This window comes from Trachurus japonicus, chromosome 14, assembly GCF_045865225.1.
Source record: "Trachurus japonicus isolate A0001 chromosome 14, Traja_1.0".
NCBI lineage: Eukaryota > Metazoa > Chordata > Actinopteri > Carangiformes > Carangidae > Trachurus > Trachurus japonicus.
The window spans coordinates 12,295,293-12,315,526 of record NC_140920.1 but is presented as its reverse complement, the minus strand read 5'-3'; the positions used below and the strand labels follow the sequence as shown (position 1 = coordinate 12,315,526).

Here is a 20,234-nt window from a genome sequence, read left to right as displayed (position 1 = left end):
AGATCAAGCAAGGAGATGCTTCATTTCAAATCAACAGAACAGGCGGGTCAAGTGTTAATACTGTAATTGTCTCGCAGTTGAATGAGAACCGGTTTCATATTCAAAACACTACCATATTTTTCTCCTATGTAATTGTCCTTGAGTAAGCCCTTGCTCGTAAGAATTAGCTCTCAGAATGTCTAAAAAGAACTTCATAATTTCATTTATTCATTCATCCTTGTTTCATTACAATTCATCAAGCTTTGAGTCCCACAATACAAACCACAGAACATCATAAAAGTGGTGTATCGAGTAAGAGACATTGTTACGATTATTGTCAAAAACATTGCAGAAACGAGGCAGGAAGTAGCTCTGCAGATCCAAACACATTTAAATAAGAAACACAATTCTTGGCCCATTATCTAGAATGGCAAGGTAGAACTCCTCGTGAAATACTGCACCAATCATGTTCCCTAGGAATGGTGTTGGGATTGTTTTCCCAATTGCATTGTATGTGCTGACAACATAATTGCTGGCGAGATTGCATTCAGAAAAGGGGCGTCAAGACATACCAGTATTAATGACTGTGTTATTTTATGACGGATGTATTCATGTTGTTGTTTTTTGACGAGAAGTAGGATATTACCATGATGGCAGATATTAGAACATGTGGATCTTTTGTTGTCGACTCATCTGGCTGCCTTTTTATTGGCCCTTAACTGTAATTGTTCTTTTTTTTGCACTTTTGTGCAATTACAGTTACAGACTCACTTTCTCTGCCTCCTTACACTCATGTCGCCAAATTCATTCATTGCAATATCATTATCATGAATTTGTTGTAATGAACAACAAAAAAACACACACACACACACACACACACACACACACACACACACACACACACACACACAGCAAGTGCTATCAGAATCTAAACACACTGTAACTGCAAAAATGTGAAGCAATCATCAGATATTTTGGTTCTAAACCAACGCGCTGTCTGTGAACATCTTACTCATTTTCTCAGTATCAACATATTTGCAGATTTACCAAGTATGCTAATTACCAACATGTCCACAACAAACATAATCTGGCCTAAATCAAATTTCCAATAAAATGTATTTTCTGTTGCAAACATAATTTCTAGGAGACAGGGTTGGCTGCAAAGAGTAGAATTGATGTTACAACACACTATCTTGAATGATTGGAAACAAAATTACATCATCCAAGAAGAGGTCAATTTGAAAATCACACAAGGAAATTGTTGTTCTCAAGCTTTCAATATTTTCTGTTTATTTTACATAATATTACAAGTAACTTTAGTTTGCCAAATCACGGGAATACATGAACTCTGCAATACACTGGCTCATGTGCTGTAGATACTGTGAAGTGAACTGTCAGGCTGCTATTGGACATTTAATTTTTGCTTCAGTGATGAGTCCTTTATTCACCAGTTGTTACGCTGTAATCTGCTTAAGTGCAACCAAAACCCTGAAACCTTATCTCCAGCTGTGATTTGATACTCGGAATGCGAATGTGCAGTCTATTGTGGTGGCCAGGAGCTGTAGAAATGCTGCTATGCGAAAACTCTGCTTTCAGAGCATATTTCTAAGCACACTTGAATGAGGTTAGGAGAATAATTTGGATTTATAAGTTAAGTTTGGACAGAGCTGGGCAACCGCTTTCATAAACAGTTGAATACCCCGCGGTACATATTCCGGGAGAATTATTTACAACAGCTTTGGCAGTTACAGTGAGTGACAGAGACAAAAAAAACTGACTGTCACCCCTTTGTCATTGGTATTTGTATAAGATCCAGATCACAGTCATAGCCTGCAGCAAGGCTGAGAGAGCACTGCTGACCATAAATTACTTCACTGGGGCGTCTGTGGCTCAGGAGGTAGAGCGGGTTGTCCACTAATTAGACAGTCGGTGGTTTGATCCCTGACTCCTCCAGGCCGCATTTCGAAGTGTCCACGGGCAAGATACTGAACCTCACGTTGGCCCTGGTGAGTGTGTGTGTGGATGTGATGTATGGATGTGTGAGTATTGTAAAGCACTTTGGCTTTGAGTAAGACTAGAAAAGCACCGTCGGCTATTGAAGTGACTGTTCGCCAATAGTGAGCGGATGTAGGAAGGCAACATAACCCAACAAACTGATTGTTTCAGGGGCCTCACAAACCCCCTGTGACAGCTGCTTCCCCTCCAACATCCATCATGGGAAATGATGATGGTGTATGTTTGTCTCTAATTCATATGCATTTTTTTTGCACACTCTGACAGAAAGCTGTCAGCTGTGGGGCTGGACTGATTTTCCACTGGCATCCATGGAGAAAATCCTGGTTGGATTCGGAGCCGCCTGGCTTTTCTGATGTGTAAGAGTGCTGGAGACAGGCCTAGCAGGTTTAAGCAGATTAATTAGGGTGTAGCAAAGACTGTGAAGAAATCTCTCTTCCAAAGATGCTATATCCACTGACACAGTTTTGCATACCGGCAAGTCCCTGAAATGTGCACACTACCACCCGCATCCCACTCTTAACTCTGTCATAGACACGCACAAACATACTGCACGCACACACACAGTGGAGACATTGCTGGAGGGCCAAAAGTCTGCCATGGCCCTCACTCATCCTCTCTCTCCAGGGTTAGTCCAATAATCGCACCCCCCCTCCTCTCTCTCCCTGAATGTGTTTATCCTCCCTGCCTCCCTCTCACTCTGTTTTTGCTTGGAAACACATTTCCCCTTGTTAGCGAACTTGCAAGGAAAATGCTATGCTATTAGGGATGATTTTCACTTCCTGCCTCCTCGTCGGAACATGGTGTTCATGTAAGCAGGGCTGCCCAGAAGGAGCACAAAAAAAAGACATAAGAACAAACAACCCTGGGATTAGTAGATGAGAAAGTGTTGCTGGTGGTTCACAGGGTGCTGCTTTAAAGAGATGGAAAGTGAAAATGAACCCATCCAAACTCAAACTTGAACTTGTTTATTCCCTCTATACTTTTGCGAACACCCATTATGTCCCATCTTATTTCATTGCACTGATTGATATTGAAGAAAAGACAAGGGCAGAAAATAGAAGCACCCCCCCCCCCTCCTCCTCCCTCACATTCCTCCTGCCCCTCCCTGAATCCTCATCACCATCATCATTTTCATCATTACATGAAATATGACCGAGAGCAGAATCCCACAATGCCGTGCAAATGTCGACGTGAGTTAGCATCAAGAAGACACAAGAGATATGCATGCATCATCTGGCCAGGAGAACATCACTTGTGGTGAGACAGCCAGAGGCCCTAAGGAGGAGAAGTGGAGAGGAGGGTGGTGGGGGTAGAGGGGGGTGAAGAAGAGAGAATGAAAGAGAGAAGTGGAGGGTGCAGAACAACAGAGGGGAATTGAGAGGAAAGTAAAAAAGAATGCGGTACAATAGGAAGAGGGGGGGGGGGCTGAAATGAGTGGGATATTCACTATAGCACAGGCGGGAAATAAAACAGAGAGGCAATCAGAGAAAATGGAGGCATAATAACCCAGTGCTGCTTAATCTCCACAGATTCAAGCATAATGCATAATCTCTACAGGTTCAACAATACACCATGTGCCCTAATTCTGAGCCAATTACAAAGTGTGTGCCGTTTGGATGGTTTGCATGTGTCCGTGGATATGGATTTGACTGGGAGGAACTTCAATGTGGGAGAGAATTTGGGAGAGGATTTGTAAGAGGGGGGTTGGGGATGAGAGAGGAGAACGGGGATGGGCATCGGTTTGGTTGTGGGTGGGGGTGTCTTCAGAGGTGACAGCTGGGGACCCAATGCATGCAGCATCCCTTCCCCTTTGCCTTCTATATACTCTAATGCCCTTCACTGACCAGATTAAGGCCCAAATGACAAATGCACAAAGGCTGGAAACATCTGTTCTGGAACACACTGTCCATCCCTCCCCATGCTGAGCTCTGTTGGTCACTCCTCAGTTCCAGTCCCCATGCGGACAACATCTGCAGCAATGGACTAGTGCACATTAACTACTGGAGCATGAGACTAAGCTAAGCCACTAACCATGAGAGCATCGTCCTTTACACAGCAATATGAACGCTGTATAAAAACGGCTTGCCGGTGTTGCCATGCACATTATCAAATACTGTATATGTTCTTTGTGTACTTTAAACCAAAATGTGTGTTTTGTCTTTGTTTAAAATCTAATGTGTGATAACCACTGAATCATAGTTGCCATGACTTTCCTCATTTTTAATGGCCAAATGAGATGATGCATATGAATTTGGTGTCAGTATTTCTGTTGTCGTGTGCCATCTTCCCCTCCCTGGCACTCAGCCTGGAGAATAAAGGCTTGGAAAAGGTAGAGAGAAGAAATAGCAGAGCATTGCGGCTCTTTTGATCTAGCAAAATGCTGCTATTGTCCAACACCCACTTAGGTTGGTTGTGTCTGCTTCACATTTACACCCAATTCAGCCTACAATAATTCTTTCCCCTACAATGTAGAGTGGCAGGACTGTCTCTTGTGTGACTAAAACACATTGGTGTGAATGGAAAAGATCCTCTTAGAAAGAGTCTTTGAAAAAAAAGGAAAGAAAAACTTGGGGGACAAATGCAATTACACGGCATGCCATCTTTCATTGTGAACTAGTGTAAAGTGTCTTAAAGTATGAAGCTAAGCCATCACACACCCTGTGGCTCATGACATGTGTTTCCTATCACTTTTAATTCAGATAAAGGATTTTTACAGCTGCAGTGAAGGACTTATGAGTCCCCACACCACACAGTAAATGGATCATAGGAGCAGTGTGCAAAAATGAGATGAGGTGGGAGAGGCTCAGGAGGATTCATAAAAACAACCTAGAGACTCAGCGCGCTTGTAGATTCTGCAAAATGTGAAAAGCTACGGCATCATAGATCCGGTCTGTGGGTTGAGAAAATGAAGGACATCAAGTGCTGTGATGTTTTGATGGTTGGAGATGACGGGGGCATTCAAAATAACTTAATGAGCAGAATGTAAAGTGAGAAAAACAAGTGTTGAAAGATAATAGGAGCTCAAGGCCGGAAAAACTAAAGCACATTGAGATTCTGATTACAAAGGCATGCAGTGCAGGGCTGGTTAGCAGCTGTCTGATTATCAGATAACCCCCTGGTGCACTGTCTCTGACTCTGCCATTCAGTCCACCCTTCTGCCCCCCGCCACAACACCAACAGTATCTGTTGCTTGCTTTACACAAACAGACACTTGTCAGATGGGACAGAGTCATATTTGCTGCCTTGTTCCAATTACAGCCCGTACAGCAGTGGAAAAATGAATTGACACACATTTGGAGTGCAGGCATAAAAGCCACTGACAGTGCTCACTCTTTCTTGTGTAGAGCTTTTATTTATGATTTGACCTCACCCAGGTAAAAAGTGCATGAGGAAATAGGTAGAGTGTGTGTTGGGGGTCGGATAAAAGACAAGATACCACATTCTGTGGATTTCATGAATTAATCAAACTTCCGGATATTCCCTTTTCCTTTTTACTCGCCAAGATGCCTGCTGGGGAAGTCTGATGTCATTTTATTGTTGCCTTATTGCCCCGGCACTCTCCGCTTCTTGTGAATCAGAGGATGCAGTGGATGGGCTTGTTGACGATTCGCGGGTAAAATGATGTGATGGAGGTGAATGAATGGGCAAGGGGACGTCTGGAATGTAACATTTAGCAGTTATAACAGGGCTTTGGCCTAGATTGGGTGGAATGCTGGGTAGGCCACATGAATAATAAACCAACTACAGAGGCCCTCTGGCTGGCTGGTGATGTTCTTCACTCTCATCACCCCAGCCTGACTGGAGACCACTGAAGGGAGCGGATAAGCTTACTCAAATTAGTGGTATTACACCAGGAAAAGACAGATAGTTTTACACAATGACTTGCTTCCAGTCCTGTTTAATATACCAGAAGAGAATGAAGATAATAAATTCTAATACTACTGCTTGTGCTTGGGTGTTTCTGTGTGAAGCATTATCATTTTGCTCAAGACTTGGTTCTGTCACACACGAGTAAAGGCATTCATGCCCCACACACAGACGCACGGGCGGAGGTATGAGCACATGGGCATGCTCGGAGTCTGTCTAAACATTACTAATGTGATTTTACTTTGTTTCATCATAATCCCTTCTGGACATCCCAGTGTTGACAGCTGACTTTATGGAACGGCTCTAAAACATGGCTCTGTGTGTGGCGTCCTGAAATCACAAGGCAACACCCAGCTGCAGCTTCCATAGATGACAGCAGCAATAAGTTACAGCTATATCAGTAATAGTGTGAAGGCCTCATTCAAGGTCTACTAATGCAGTAGCTTAAGCCAGTGCCAACTCATCCAAAAGGAGATGTATGGCCATATTTCAAATTCAAATGTAGAAACATGACTGCATTAAATTATAGCCAATAATGTACTGTGTACGGCATTGTGATATATAACCTTGAAAGGTAGACAGCGGCGCGTAATGAATCATTTTGTGATCCGTCATATTGAAAATGGATTGTGCTGCATGGTCTAAATCCCAGTCCAAACATACGAAACAAAATGATCAAATAGTCAAATGTATGTTTAGTACAGGTGAATGTGACAGAGAGTAATATATATTATTTCTCTTTCTGTATATAAACTATACACATCGGCTCTATATTACCAAAAAGTCTTATCTCGGACTAGAGCAACTTGTGCATTAAAACTTGAGGCTACTTTTACAGATTGGAAAAAAAAATCAGTCAGATAGGGACAGAGTAGATGGGAGCTGCATCCTTCCACAGTGCTTTTTTTTTTTTTTTTTGCTGGAGGATTTTCAATCTGTGGGCAGGAAACCTCAGGCAGACAGACATATTTGGTTTATTCATAACAGATATCCTCAGTCACAGGCTATGACAGGAGCAGCTTGACCCAATATGACCTTTACCTGAGTTTTGCCTAAAACTTCCAAACACAACCACTGTTATACTGAGAGATGGCACTGACTGACAATGGGCGACTGTAGATAGAGCGCATGCTCCCCCAAAACTGCTATACTCTAATAAACACTTCTTGGTTTATTTTATACATTTTACTGTTTATTGTCATTACAGGAAAAAATAAATCATACAGTAAATATCTTGTTTTTTCTTTGACAAAATTTGCATTTCCTCATTATGGAGCAGGATATGCGCTCTGCTGAGTTGGTATGTTGGTATTCAAATTAAAACTCAATATGCATATCAAATGAAAAAGAGGTATGCAATAATTCATACAAATATTAGTGCTAAGTACTGACTTAAATTAAATATAAATTTCAAGTTGAAGTTGCTGATTGTCAGCATCACCACCCACTTTTAATTGATGTTAGATACCATTTGGGGAAATGGCAAAACCAGCTGAAAACATTTATCAGGGTATAATATGTTTCATTCGGCTGACTGAAACAGCTCAAAACCTTTGTGGAAAATGCAGATCAATCTTGGACTAAATCTATTAAAATGGCACAAATTGATTGTAAAATGTAACATGTTGAACCATATCTTGAATTTACACACGTGTACAGTACAGCTGCTCCTTAAAAGAATTAGAAAGCTAAAACAAGCTTCAACACAGCAAATCCAGTTTGCATGCTTCTTCACACCAGGCATATGTTTCTTCCAACCAACTGTAAGAAAGTGCACCAGAGCTCTTAAAGGTGTTTGCATGGTCCAATTAACAACAGATGCTAGCCCTTAGCTAACTTACCGAACATCATAATGCACAGACCTCCAAGGAGTGAGCATGGTCCAGTTAGCACCAGATGCTAGCCCCTTATCACACTGTCTTCAGCCAAAAATTATGCATAAATTAGTTCCACTTCTCTGCCCTGGCCACCTCTACATTTGCACTGTTGAGTATGAGGCCACATGAGGCCACCTTAAACGTAGAAAAATAAATCTCCAATATGGTATAAAACTAAGACTAAGACCAGATTGCAAATAATAGAGAAATGTGGAGCCATTGGAAAGGATGGCCATTTCATCGGCCATATTACAGTCAAATATGCCATTATAATAAACTACTGCACTGGATAGTAATTGCTGTCATTGAGATTCAACCACTGAGGTAAGAACACAATCAAGTGCGCATTAAAGCAGGATTAAGGCTATTGTGAAAACAACATTCAAGCCTGTAAAAATTAAAACCACAGTCTGATAAATGTAAGTTCTCTCTCAAATCGTGAATTCTCCATCAACAAACCCAATTAAGTCTAATAAAATGAAATAGGATTAAAAACATTCTAGGCATTCATGTGACTCTAAACAAGAGCTCAGGGGTTTGCCTTTTCAAGTGGACTGTAGTAAAGACCGGTGCTTGTTACTGACCACCTGGAGAAACTGAAATCTGCTTTTAGAAAAAGGCACAATATACTGAAAAGTCAATTTAACAGTTTTGGTCAATTTTTATGTTTGTGTTGTGTTTTGATTGCCTTCATTTAGCTGCTGCAAATAGTTGTGAAGCTCACATGCACACAAGTAATTGATAGCTGATTATGTGCTACCTAGCAACAGCAAGATGCCCCCCTCTCCCCACTACAAAGACTGCCTCGGTGTGGCTGGGATAACAGATATGAATGGGGGGGGCATAGCTTTTTCAAGTGTAATCTTTGCCTTAGGCTTTTAAAGAAGTACAGTCTTGTTACACAGATACAGTTTTTTGACAGATTTAAACACCTTGGTTGTGGCTTCAAGAATAAAAATAATTTCAATACACTTCTCCATTTTTATACATAATATTTTTCAATTACTGGTGGTGCTTCTCTGTACATTTGTCCCCTCATGTGTCCCACTGTCAGTATTATTATTGCAACATCTCTAAAATTTCACTGATTTGGTTCAAGGGGCCTTCACAGTGTTAGCTCTTTCATGCGTCATGCACTGTAACACCATTATTCTGATTCTGGTGAAACAGCAGAATAATGTAGGCTACTGCATCTTCTCAGTATATTTGGCTTATTAGAACAAACTGATCAGAGGAGACCGCCACCCAAGACAACATGTGGCTGTATTCCTGTTGCATCATAATGCCCAAATTATGAACTAATTAATACAACTTAATTTGATCAGTATGATTTAATGTGAAAGACGACAGCTATTGGTGAAGGCATATGCTAATTGCACTGATATCAAAAACAAAAACTTATTTTCACCTCAACAGCTGAGGAAGATCAGTTTTGATAAGCTGGGTTCACAAAACTCAGCGCCGAGTACCAGCTTAATGCGAGCAAGGCAGAGGAAGGCAAACAGGGGATAAGTACACATGAGGGCTGTTAGACTGGCAACAGATGGTGCAATGCGCCCAACCTATCTACTCACAGAAAACATTGACAGTCTGCCTGGGAACACACACACTAACTTTGGATGTTGTCAATGGGTGAGAATGAAAAGCAATGATTAATGGTGACTTCCCGCTTTTCCAAAACACAAGCCATCGCCTCCCACTGGAACGCCTACTGAACCTTAAGTGATGCACCGCATTCACAGAATCCAACCACCACCAGAAACTAGGCCCTATATCAACAACTGAACACAACCTCATTTCATGTATGACAACAAAAATCTCACCCATATCCCATTGCCTGTATCTACTGGACGCTTGAACAAATACAAGTACTTTCTAATCCACGTACCAGTGTGGTGTACATCAGTCGTTAAGCTCGAATATGGAAGTGGGGATATATGATTTCTTCCATGTGATTCGCTTTGCGAGAGAACACTATTTCATGCCTGGAGAAATCATGCCTTTTACCATCAAATTATGCCAATTAGGCTAATGTTGTTGACTAGAGGCTGTACAGTGGCGAATGGTTCAGAGGAATTCCCATCACTGAAGACAACACAGTGACAAGGACACAGAGAGTGAGGCCAGGGAAGAGACACAACACACACAGAGGTCAAATTAACACAATTATTTAACCACCTTTCCAGTCTAAAAAACGAACCACATTGAGTAGAGATCCCTGAGTAGATGTTTTCCTTCTTCACTGAGGGATTTTAGGTGTAGTGATTAACAATGATGACCAGTGTTTACTGCAGTACCTACACAAAACACTTCCATCTTCAATGCTGTTCCTTAGGCATTTGGGGAAAGCAAAGCCTGGGACAGATGGAACAATGACATTCCCATCACTTTTAGGATACAGTTTGTAAGCAACTGCTATTCTGCTTTTGGTGAATTGTTTTCCCTGCCATCTGCCTTGGGTTGGACTGAAATAGCTGGCTCCATTTAGGATCCCAGGTTTCCACTCTTACATGGTCCATGAATGGGTCATAATTACGTGTTTATTTTGATTGCAGAGATGTGTGAAAAATGAACAAGAGGAAACAAAGAGGAAACAAATCACTGGTATGACGGGGAAAACTCTTCTGCTTGCTGTAATAACAAGTTGAAGTAATCAAACTATGTTCTAAAAATCTAATCCCCCTGCTTTTTTTTTTATTGGCAAACAAGAATGCACAAAATACTCAGATAGACCCTAATTTCTAGGTGGAGAGGACATTTGTCAGTTGAAGTGACTGATATTTGTTTGTACCAGAATACATCAGTTCTAGCTAAAAATTCATTTTGCCGTTAACTTTCCATTAGATTGTGTATTTTTGTAGTTCAACAGATACAGTAAGTAATTTCTAGATAAATTACTGTATAGACTGTGCTTACAATGCTCATGAACTCACAATCTAACCTATCTATGGGCAATTTAGAGTCAACCTGAAGCTGGAGAACTGAAGAGAACCCACACAGGCACAAGGACAACAGGCAAACTCCTCCCAGGAACGCCCCAGGCCCGGCAACTGACAGCACCACACCACCATGCCGCCACCCACATGCTAAACAAAGATTCTGAAATTATATCTGTCAAGCATCATAATGTTAGTGTTGTAATTATGAGCATGCCACCAGTTTCAATAAGTCTGTAGCCTGTACTGGTTCAGCTCCAACTAAAAATTGCATTACTCTCTGTTTGCATGGAAAACATTTTGTGACAGTTCTCAAGTTATTTGTTACACATCACAGGCTCCTTTTTGAGAATCCACAAACTTCAGTGTTGAAGAATTGCAATCTTTGTGCTAAGATTTAAAAAAAACTAATAATACAGTCTATTCTGTCATTGTGGCTGCTTATTTTGTTGGCTGTGACAGGACAGATTTAATTGATGACTGTCTGAGTGAGTGAGTGACAAAACTTGTAATTCACTTGGCACAGTCAAACAGAGGGGGGGCTCGTCTTGTTCTGGAGTTTTGTACTAATGAACAGTCTTGCATCTGCCGCCCCTCCACCCACACCTCCCTTCAACACATCGCTGTTTATGTTTTTCTGTCCTTTCTTAATCGTTTGAGGGAGCTGCTCTAATTCCATCAACAGCCACTCACTCTGATGATTAGTGCCAGTCCACTGGTGGCCTGGAGGTCGCACAGTTGTTTGTTGAAGTCGCTCTTGAAGTAGTGCTCAGCTGCAGCATCTGACTAAACAAACTGAACATGTGAAAAGCCGACTCAGTGGCTGGCCAGGCTCGATTGTACACACTGACAGCAGGTGATTCTTGATTATTAAAATTACATACTTGGATGTGTGAAACAAGTGACATGCTGCAACTGTACCAGAAACACAATGAGTCTTGTTTATCAAGAAAAAAAAAACACAAGACCTTCTAATAATAAACAGACATGGCCTCATTTCTCGGTGAAATGGCTGATGTTATCATTTGTGTCAAATATGCACCCAACAAGACTGTTCAGGAAATAGAATTTCAACAAGGTTGCAACTGCTCCAGATTTGTGCCCAGTGATGGTGTAACAGTTGATATAATACAGTGCATGTTCCCTCGACAGCCTTGGATCACACTTCTATTCTGTGTCTTCCATTTGGTTTCCTTGGTCCCACTCTGCACTGGGTTTATTCACTCATTTCCAGCTAAAGCAAGCTACGTGTTGAATGTTAACCATCTCCTCTGTCAGTTCATTGTCTACAATAAGCTGCAAGATTTAGAAAGATGAAATAAATGCATGATGGAAAGAGAAACGTGTTAATACAATCTCAATGTAAGAAAGAAGGAGGAAAGAACTTGTGTTAGTGGATAATGAAGTAAGCAAGACAATCAATATGTGGTGAATAAATCTAATCATTCACTAGATTTAAGAAAAAGAGACATTTTGCTTGTTTTCCAGTCTATTCTGCTTTCTTCCCATCATATCTGCTGTCAGGTAAGAAGACCAACACCAGCACACGACAGAAAATATGATTGTGCCATGTTACTGTGTATTGATTCTTTGTCACATGCTCTATCATACAACATGTACTGAAATACAACTGCATTGGAATGAGTCTGTGCTTTTTTAGTAAGGCCTCGCCAATTTATAACACAAACAATTATTATGAGGTATTTTACTTATTTTTGCCAGGCTGCCAACTCTATATTTATCTGGCATATCTGCATAATTTACATATTTAAAGCCTTGCTGCCATCTGAAACAGCTGAAGTGTTTGCATCACATGGAATGAATAATGCCCCTTTAAATTTCAGTCAGACTGAAGCTCATAAAATGCACGACGAACCACCAAAATTGAGCTTGTACAGCACAAATGCACCCGAGGGAGCAGCACCCCTCTACTTAGCTACATTTTCTAAACCACTGGTTGAGATACAAAGCTACAGCCCATTAGAAAATTTGAGGATGTGTGTGGACTCCTAAGGAAACAAACCATTTTGAGCTGGGCTCATTGTCAGAGCATCCCCACAGCACTTTCATCTACCCGCTTGCTCCCACCCGCAGCACTGCATGACAACTTTGGCTGCAGCAATACTGGCAGGATCCTCCAGCCCCCTGAAGGAGTCATGCGATTATTCATTCCTGCAGCCACGATATTCTGAATTACACAAAAACAACCAGAGGCGGCCTTGGTCATTGTGTCAGAAAAACAACGTATTGATGCTGTCAATGTAAAAAGGAGACATTATCGAACCAGCATTGAAATATACAGTGGGCCTGAGAGCTCAATACACTGCAACTTCAGAAAACACATACAAATACAATACAAATAGAAAATGATGCATTTCAGAAAACATTTTCATCAACTCGACATCACATGAGCTGCAAATTCTCACAACACAATGGAAGTGTTTCCAAGGGACATTGAAACGTGATGAACCTGACTCGCACTTTGTTGTTCAATGCCCATTTGTGACTTTTGCAGTTAAAAGTATACAACGCCAACAACAACAACAACAACAACAACTGTATTCCATCTAGGTTCTCCATTGTTTTCTTTAAAAAAATATTTTTGAAGACCCCCTCCCAACCCCATGCCTGTGCTCCTGTCCACATGAAACTCTTCTGCTGTCTTGTGGGACTGAATTTTTCCATCCAGGTTTAAAAGACACCTGCTAAACACACAACTGAAAACCTCACAGGGTTCCACAACAACTCCACAGTCAAACAGAAGGTACTTGAGATGTAATGTGCACTGGAAATTTGGGGGTGGTGGGGGGGTTTACAGCAGGTCCTGTGTTTGGGCTGCACAGCTATATAGCAGGAATACAGAGACATATTGAAGTATGAGGTGCACTCCACTGTACAAACACTGCTCCCTCAGGGTTTCCCCATTGTCTACAACAAGATGGTACCATTCCCCATCCACATGGCAAATTATAAACAGATTCATGAAGAAACTTAAACAAGGCTTCAAGAATGATAAAGTGTGCTACAATACATTGTTAGATACTAATGTGACAGCATCTCAAGGACCATCAAAGCTACCTCCGGATGAAAACATACGAATATTCCCTATTTACTTTCTGATATTTAGATTTAACTCCTGTATGTACAGTATTTGATCTTTGCTGCCGTTGTGTATTGTGTCTTATTTCAGCCCACATAATGTATGTGTTGCTGATCCATAAGTAGCCTACCTCTTCTCTAACAATAGAGAAGAAAAAATGATTTCTTATAGTAATTGCAGCTCCTGCATTAACAATGAATGTGACAATTAACTCAGAAAATGAATTCAGAATGGCTGTTTGAGCTGCAAAATACAAATGAGCTTTATTGTATTTTAAGGAGAACCACAAAATCCCCACAAAATCACTCTGACACAGTCATTGTGTTCATAAAGTCGGCCTCTATTCAGTCAAGAGAGTCAGTGGAGCAGCTATAACATTTGTCTCTTGACACTGTAGAGACAGTTTTGGGTCTCTGGTTTTGTTATGAGAGAGAATTATTCTCTATCTTCAAACACAAACGTGCTGCTCAAGATAATGTACAGTAAATGTCATGTATAGCACAGAATAAATTCTGATTAGAGTGGCACAGGGATGATGTTTTAGTATGGCTCTCAGCTATAGATAGTAATCAGCTGAAAATCAAACACTGGGATGTCTCATTTTAGACATTTAAACTAATGCTATATCCTGCTACACAATATACTTTACACACACACATGCACACACACATTTCTGTTTAAAAGCAGATTTCCAGGTCCTCTCAAATACACAGCATCTTCTGAAGCATTAGTATTTCCAGGACAATTCCCCACTATTGATTTGTGAGAGAGGAGAGGAACCAGCACCAGTAAAAGGAGACAATAGAAATACAAGTGTCTAATATGGAAAAGGTAATAAGACAAAGGGAAGATGTTGTGCACAGAAAGAAACAAAGATCTCAGATAATGTCTCGACAGAGCTGCTATTAGGTTCAGGACTCTTATCTCAGTTTTTTTTTCTTTCTACCTACTCCATGATTTCCCAAAGCAAACCTACACAAGTTCAAACAGCACCATAAAGAGTATAATTAGATTGGGGCAGAGTCCCTTTTATTAATTTTTCTTACAACAAATTACAATATGCAATACATTACATTAGGTTTAAAATTTCCCAAATACTTTGTAAATTTAATCTTTTCCTGGAGTTCTCTAATTTCTGTTTGTCTGCTACATCTGTGTGAGAGTGAGAAACACAGAGCAACGGGAGACAGTTTGGGTGTTTGTGTGTGCATGCATGTAGATCTGTGTGTGCGTCCGAGCGTGTGTGCATCTTGTTCATGGCAAGAAATCCGCTCAGTTTAGCACATAATGGAAATGTGAATAGCCTAGAGCGCCTATCTCCCACACAGGGAGAGAACTGGCTGGGAGCAGGCTGCATCTTTCCAAATCCAAACAGTGAAAGGGAGTTAGCTAGGTTAAAATCCTGCCCTCGTTCTCTCTCCCTCCCTGGAGCAATTCACAGCTCTGCCCATACATTACTCAAACAGGTCATCCAAACAGGTCTCACTAGCAGTCTGAAAACATATTCACACACATATGCGCACACAAGCTGGGCACACACACACACACTCATGCACACTTGTAGGTTCAGTGGATAGGTGACGTTGCTCATATTATGACAGATGACATCTTATATATGGATGCCTTAGCACAACAGCCCCCAAAATGTTATGCTTAATTTAACATAAACTCTACCTTTTTCAAATGTGACATAAACACATATTCATACACCCTACAAAAGGTTACCAAGCTTAATGCATGCTGCATAGCAATTTTTCCATCTTTCAGTCATGCAGAAGTGAGACTCCTTTAAGCAGGGCATTACCTTTGCGCCCACAGGGACATGATGAAAAGTCAGACTTACGTGCTACTTCTAGAGATGCGTTCCGGCTTACGGCCTCTCCCAGATAGTTTCGGGCCACGCACACGTAGCTGCCATCATCGGGCTTGCTCCGTCGCCCATGGACGATACGCAGGAAGAAGAGGGAGCCGCTGGGCAGCAGCATACGGTGGGAGCGGGGGTTGTCACGGTCCGTCTCAACACGCTCCCCATCTTTGTACCATTCCACAGTGGGGGTTGGACGGCCCTCTGCCTTACAGTTGAGAGTGGCTGGTTCCCCTTTGGACACAATGAGGTCAGAGGGGTGCTCCACGATGCGGGGAGGGAAGTCTTCCTGGCGAAGACGAGACCCTGGAGGTTTAGAAGAGAGTAGAGAAATCCTCTTAAAGTAATAGCTAAAGCAATATTTACACACACATTAATAATGGAGGACAGGATTTTCATGTTTCTGCAGAAGCAACAGAAGTATGTTTGGGAATCAACTGTGTTAACTATTTAGAATGAGCAGCAGGAGCAACAGAGAAGCTTTTCACAGCATCATCGAAACAAAAACAATAAATGAGAAGGGAGCTGCTAATTACTATGCAACTGTTGAAGATTGACAATGGATGACAGAAGGTTATGTTGAGCCATTCTGAAAACAATAAATAAATGGCCTGTGGTATTCATCTCTCACTAACTTTTCAACAGATTTGGTTGAGTAAAACATATCAAATTTGTAGTAATTAAATTTATGTTGCTGACTAGAAATGTCTGGTTCTTACAGTACAAGCAGTACTACAGTATATGCTACGAAACTACACCCATGCTGCCATGTTTACTCTCACAGACAGAAGCTGAGGAGTCATTACATCTCATTAGTTTTTCATTAACACATTCCATCAAACACTGACATCATCAAACATGTTGTCTCAGTGGGTGTATTAACAGTGACTGCTACATTGTTTCTTTTTCACTTTGTATTGTAATTGCATGGATTTGCAAAGTTAATAATTCTCCGTCCTCCTTAAAGGCCAGCTTACTATATTAACAAGCATAATATTTAGATTGCAACCTCAGCGTTTGATAGTCAGTCCTCAGCAAATGTCATGACAATGCCTGAGCCTCACTACCCTGATAAGAATAATGTCATAATTTGTGTAGCAACCTTCACTTTGCTCATTCTTTCCATTTCTTTGGCCATGTGAACAACTCAGCTCCATTCAGCGCTGTTCCATAAATTCCTCCTTTAAAGGTCACAGAGGAGTGACCCCAATGTAGTGTCACTGTGTTTGTTTACAGACATGACAGCATCAGAACTCTCATCTCTTTCATGGTGTATGAGCACATTATAATATACATTTTAAAAGGTCTTCTGCTGCTGTAGTGTGCACGCAAACAAACCAAAGGGTTTGATGTTTCAGTCAGTACAACCGACTTTTCGGACGTGTCCACTGAAAGGTAAAGAAATAAATAAGCTATAAATGAATACAAATGATGTTATAGTCTCTAGTGACTTGTTATTTTTTTTGCCTTTGATGGTGACAAATTGCAAAAGCAGCCATGATGATTGGCTGCTGCACAGGGACTGGGATAAAGCTGCAAATGTGAGTACAATTGATGCAACAGTCTATAATGTTAAGAGGTTTGTTGACAAAAAAGAATTCCATTAGCTGGCTCTACCACACCAATCCCCGTTGATGGATTAGGTTTTTAACATGCTTTTAAAACCCTATACATATGTTTCTAATGTATATAAGATTTGTGTGGATCCACAGTAATGCACAAATAAAAAACTGAGTTTGTACAGTATGGAATATTAATTGGTTGTCCAATTATCCATTCTCCACTGTGCTAATGTTGAGTTTCATGGTGTCAAAAAAACAGAATTTAAATTAGATCATTTAAGTTGTGGGTGGCACATTGGCTCAGTTGTTGGTGCTGTCATAACAACAAGAAGGTCCTGCGGGGTCCTGTCAGTCTGTTAGCCCTATGATGGACTGGCAACCCGTCCAGGGGGTTTGTCCGGTTTTTGCTCAGAGCAAGCTCCAGCAACCCATGTCCTTGAATACCAATAAGTTTGGCAGAATATGAATGATTTAAAAGACTTGTTTGACATTTTAACATCTGAATAATCCTGCACTGATAACTGTACAGGTTATCAATTCAGTGATTAATTTGACTGAAATTAAAGCTTCTTGGTAACAATGCATTTTGAACACTGTTTTTGTCTAGAACTGCTTCAGACTGCAATGCATCAAATCCTTTCTGTTTATGAAGCTCTATCCATGGTGCTGAAACAGAAACTCAATGTGTACTGGTCAGGGACTTGTTAGGGTTTGTTAAAGGGCACTTATGAAAGTCACTTGGTGTTACATCTTTCTACCAGTAGAGTCTAGAGGAACGCAGTTCAAATTTGTAACCTTCAAATTAATTGAATGTGTCAAATATAAGAAGGCAAGTCGTCTGTCATTTAGATGTTATTGAATCAAGACAGGGCATACAAAACATTAGAAGTACTGGTCAGTGGCAGCTCATCACAATCCAAAAATCTCCAAAATTACCTGAGAATTTAATTAACACCACCCTGAGATAATGTCAACAAAAACAGAGACGTTGCACTGCTTCACAACAAGAATGTGGTGTACCAAATTACACCAAGTAGCTCCAATGTCCTGAAACCACCCATATCCACACCTACTTTAAGTTTACTCCACTGACACAGATTTGTGGTCTGTGGGCTGAAGAGGGGAGAAAGCAGTGCAAAACTCCTCCTGATTAGGACAGCACTTCCTGTCAAGCATAGATCTGATACTGTACGTCTCTTAGCAGGTCCCTGTAATGTATGAGTAACCTCTAGACACCAACGGTCAAGGGTGGATTTCCAGACAATATGAGTAAGCATATTCTCTATGGCACATTAGACAATTCAGCTGTACCTACAGTAGCTCCATCATCTGTTACAGCAACCTGAGCATGAGGCCACAGAGATTATGACAAATAGATATAATGGAAGCAAACAGAAGAATCGGATAAAACATAGTTTTGTAACACTTTTGATGCACTTGAAGTACAAGACAAGCAGCCTTTGAGATTTTAAGAATCCAACTTGGGGAAAAAAAACATTAAAAGCTTATTTCTTTTGAGGAAATGCAGAAAAGTTGAGTGCAGCTATCAGGACTCAAATTACAAACTCATATTTCAAACATATTTCATTATCCCTGGCAAAAGAAACTGGCAATTTCAAATGCTGTCAGAGATTATATTCATGTAACAAATGTGTTCAATTAAGGCAGCCCTTATGAATAAAAGAACAACTTCCGTCTACCATGCCATTACATATTTGGCCTGGCTCAATGTCTAGACTTGAATTAACCAACTATGATATGGCGCACTTGAATGGTGCATTTTGTGATCAGGCATACGAATTCAAGGGGAACAGTAAATTCACTGTAAATCATGTGGGATACCATACTCCGTGTCTTCTTGGTGCGCTTCAGCTGATGAGAGCATGGGGTCGAACACGCTTCAGGTCACAGCCCAGCGTGCTTTTCTAATGCTTAATGTGGGACAAGAACACTTTCAACCACAACATTTAGTTAGAGATGCATTCATCAACTTACCGTCGGTTTGGGTGTACAGAAGTCCACAGAGAAATAAATACTGTAGAGGACCCATTCTGGCATATTGGCCCCGTGAGCTATCGGCGCATGAATTCCTCCTCAAGCGAAAAAAACAACAATCAATTAATCAATCAATCAGTTCCGTTTTCACTTGCGCCACTTAGTGACAATTTGCCGTTCGAAGTTAGTGAACTAAAACAGCCAAAGCAGTTTATATCAGCCGCTCGGAGCAGATCATTCTCATTCACATGTCCGTTCTTCCTCTCCAAGAGCGCACCAGTGAGCAGTGGTCTGTCGACTCGCCGACACGTTGGAAATTTCTGCAGTCACCAATTGAAAACATCACCGACGCCCAAAGACGCTCCAGTTACTGACGGTTCCCCCGTCCGACTGCATTCTTCTGACACTTTACCGGCTCCGACCGCAGGGGAAACGCATCCCTCCTCACGCGGGACAAGTTGCGAGATGAAAGGTGGAGATGGGATTCAGTCAAGAGGTGAGGAGCTCCAACGGTGCAGCCCAGCTCAGCCCCTCCTCTCCCCTCCGCTGCCCTGGGAGAAACTAACCCGGCGGATATAACATAGCCTGCACAATAGATCTGAATACTAAAACTCACTGTAGTCTCTAAACAACTGGATGGGGATACATACAGATGTTCATTAGTGTTTCTTTTCCTTGTTTGCGGGCGGCAATTGTACACATTCTGTTAATGTATTCATCAGCAGACAGTCTGGGTTGCATGAGCAGCACTATGTGTTTATGTGAAAGTATTCTGCTCTATCCGTTGTATTGTTTAAATTTTAATATATTCATTTTACTATATCTTTTGTGTGCAGATTAGGTATATTGAAATCTTCCATGGTGGATTTTATCAATCTTGTTTAAGTGGATGGAAGTTCCTGATCAATTTACAAATAACAAGAGAACTCTTTAAATGTCCCTTTCTCCTGAAAAACTGTTTTTGTGTTTTGTCTCCTCTTAGCTTCTATTAGCATGGAGCACAAGGACACATGTACCCTGCACAAATTATTGCCAGTG

General features: G+C 41.1%; 1 protein-coding gene across 2 annotated transcripts in view; it reads right to left on the bottom strand.

Annotated features, from left to right (window-relative positions):
* Window positions 1-19,757, bottom strand: part of LOC146974350 (roundabout homolog 2-like) — a 75,829-nt gene extending 56,072 nt beyond the window's left edge. Inside the window, exons 1-2 of one of the 2 annotated variants that reach the window (XM_085797549.1) lie at window positions 19,197-19,757; window positions 15,619-15,945 (exon numbers count right to left, since the gene is read on the bottom strand). In XM_085797549.1, the coding sequence (XP_085653675.1) occupies window positions 15,619-15,945; window positions 19,197-19,251 (382 nt within the window). In that variant the 5' untranslated portion in view covers window positions 19,252-19,757. The remainder of the gene's footprint in view (window positions 1-15,618; window positions 15,946-19,196) is intronic. The other variant, XM_085797548.1, reaches the window with a different exon arrangement.
* Window positions 19,758-20,234: the final 477 nt, after the last annotated feature.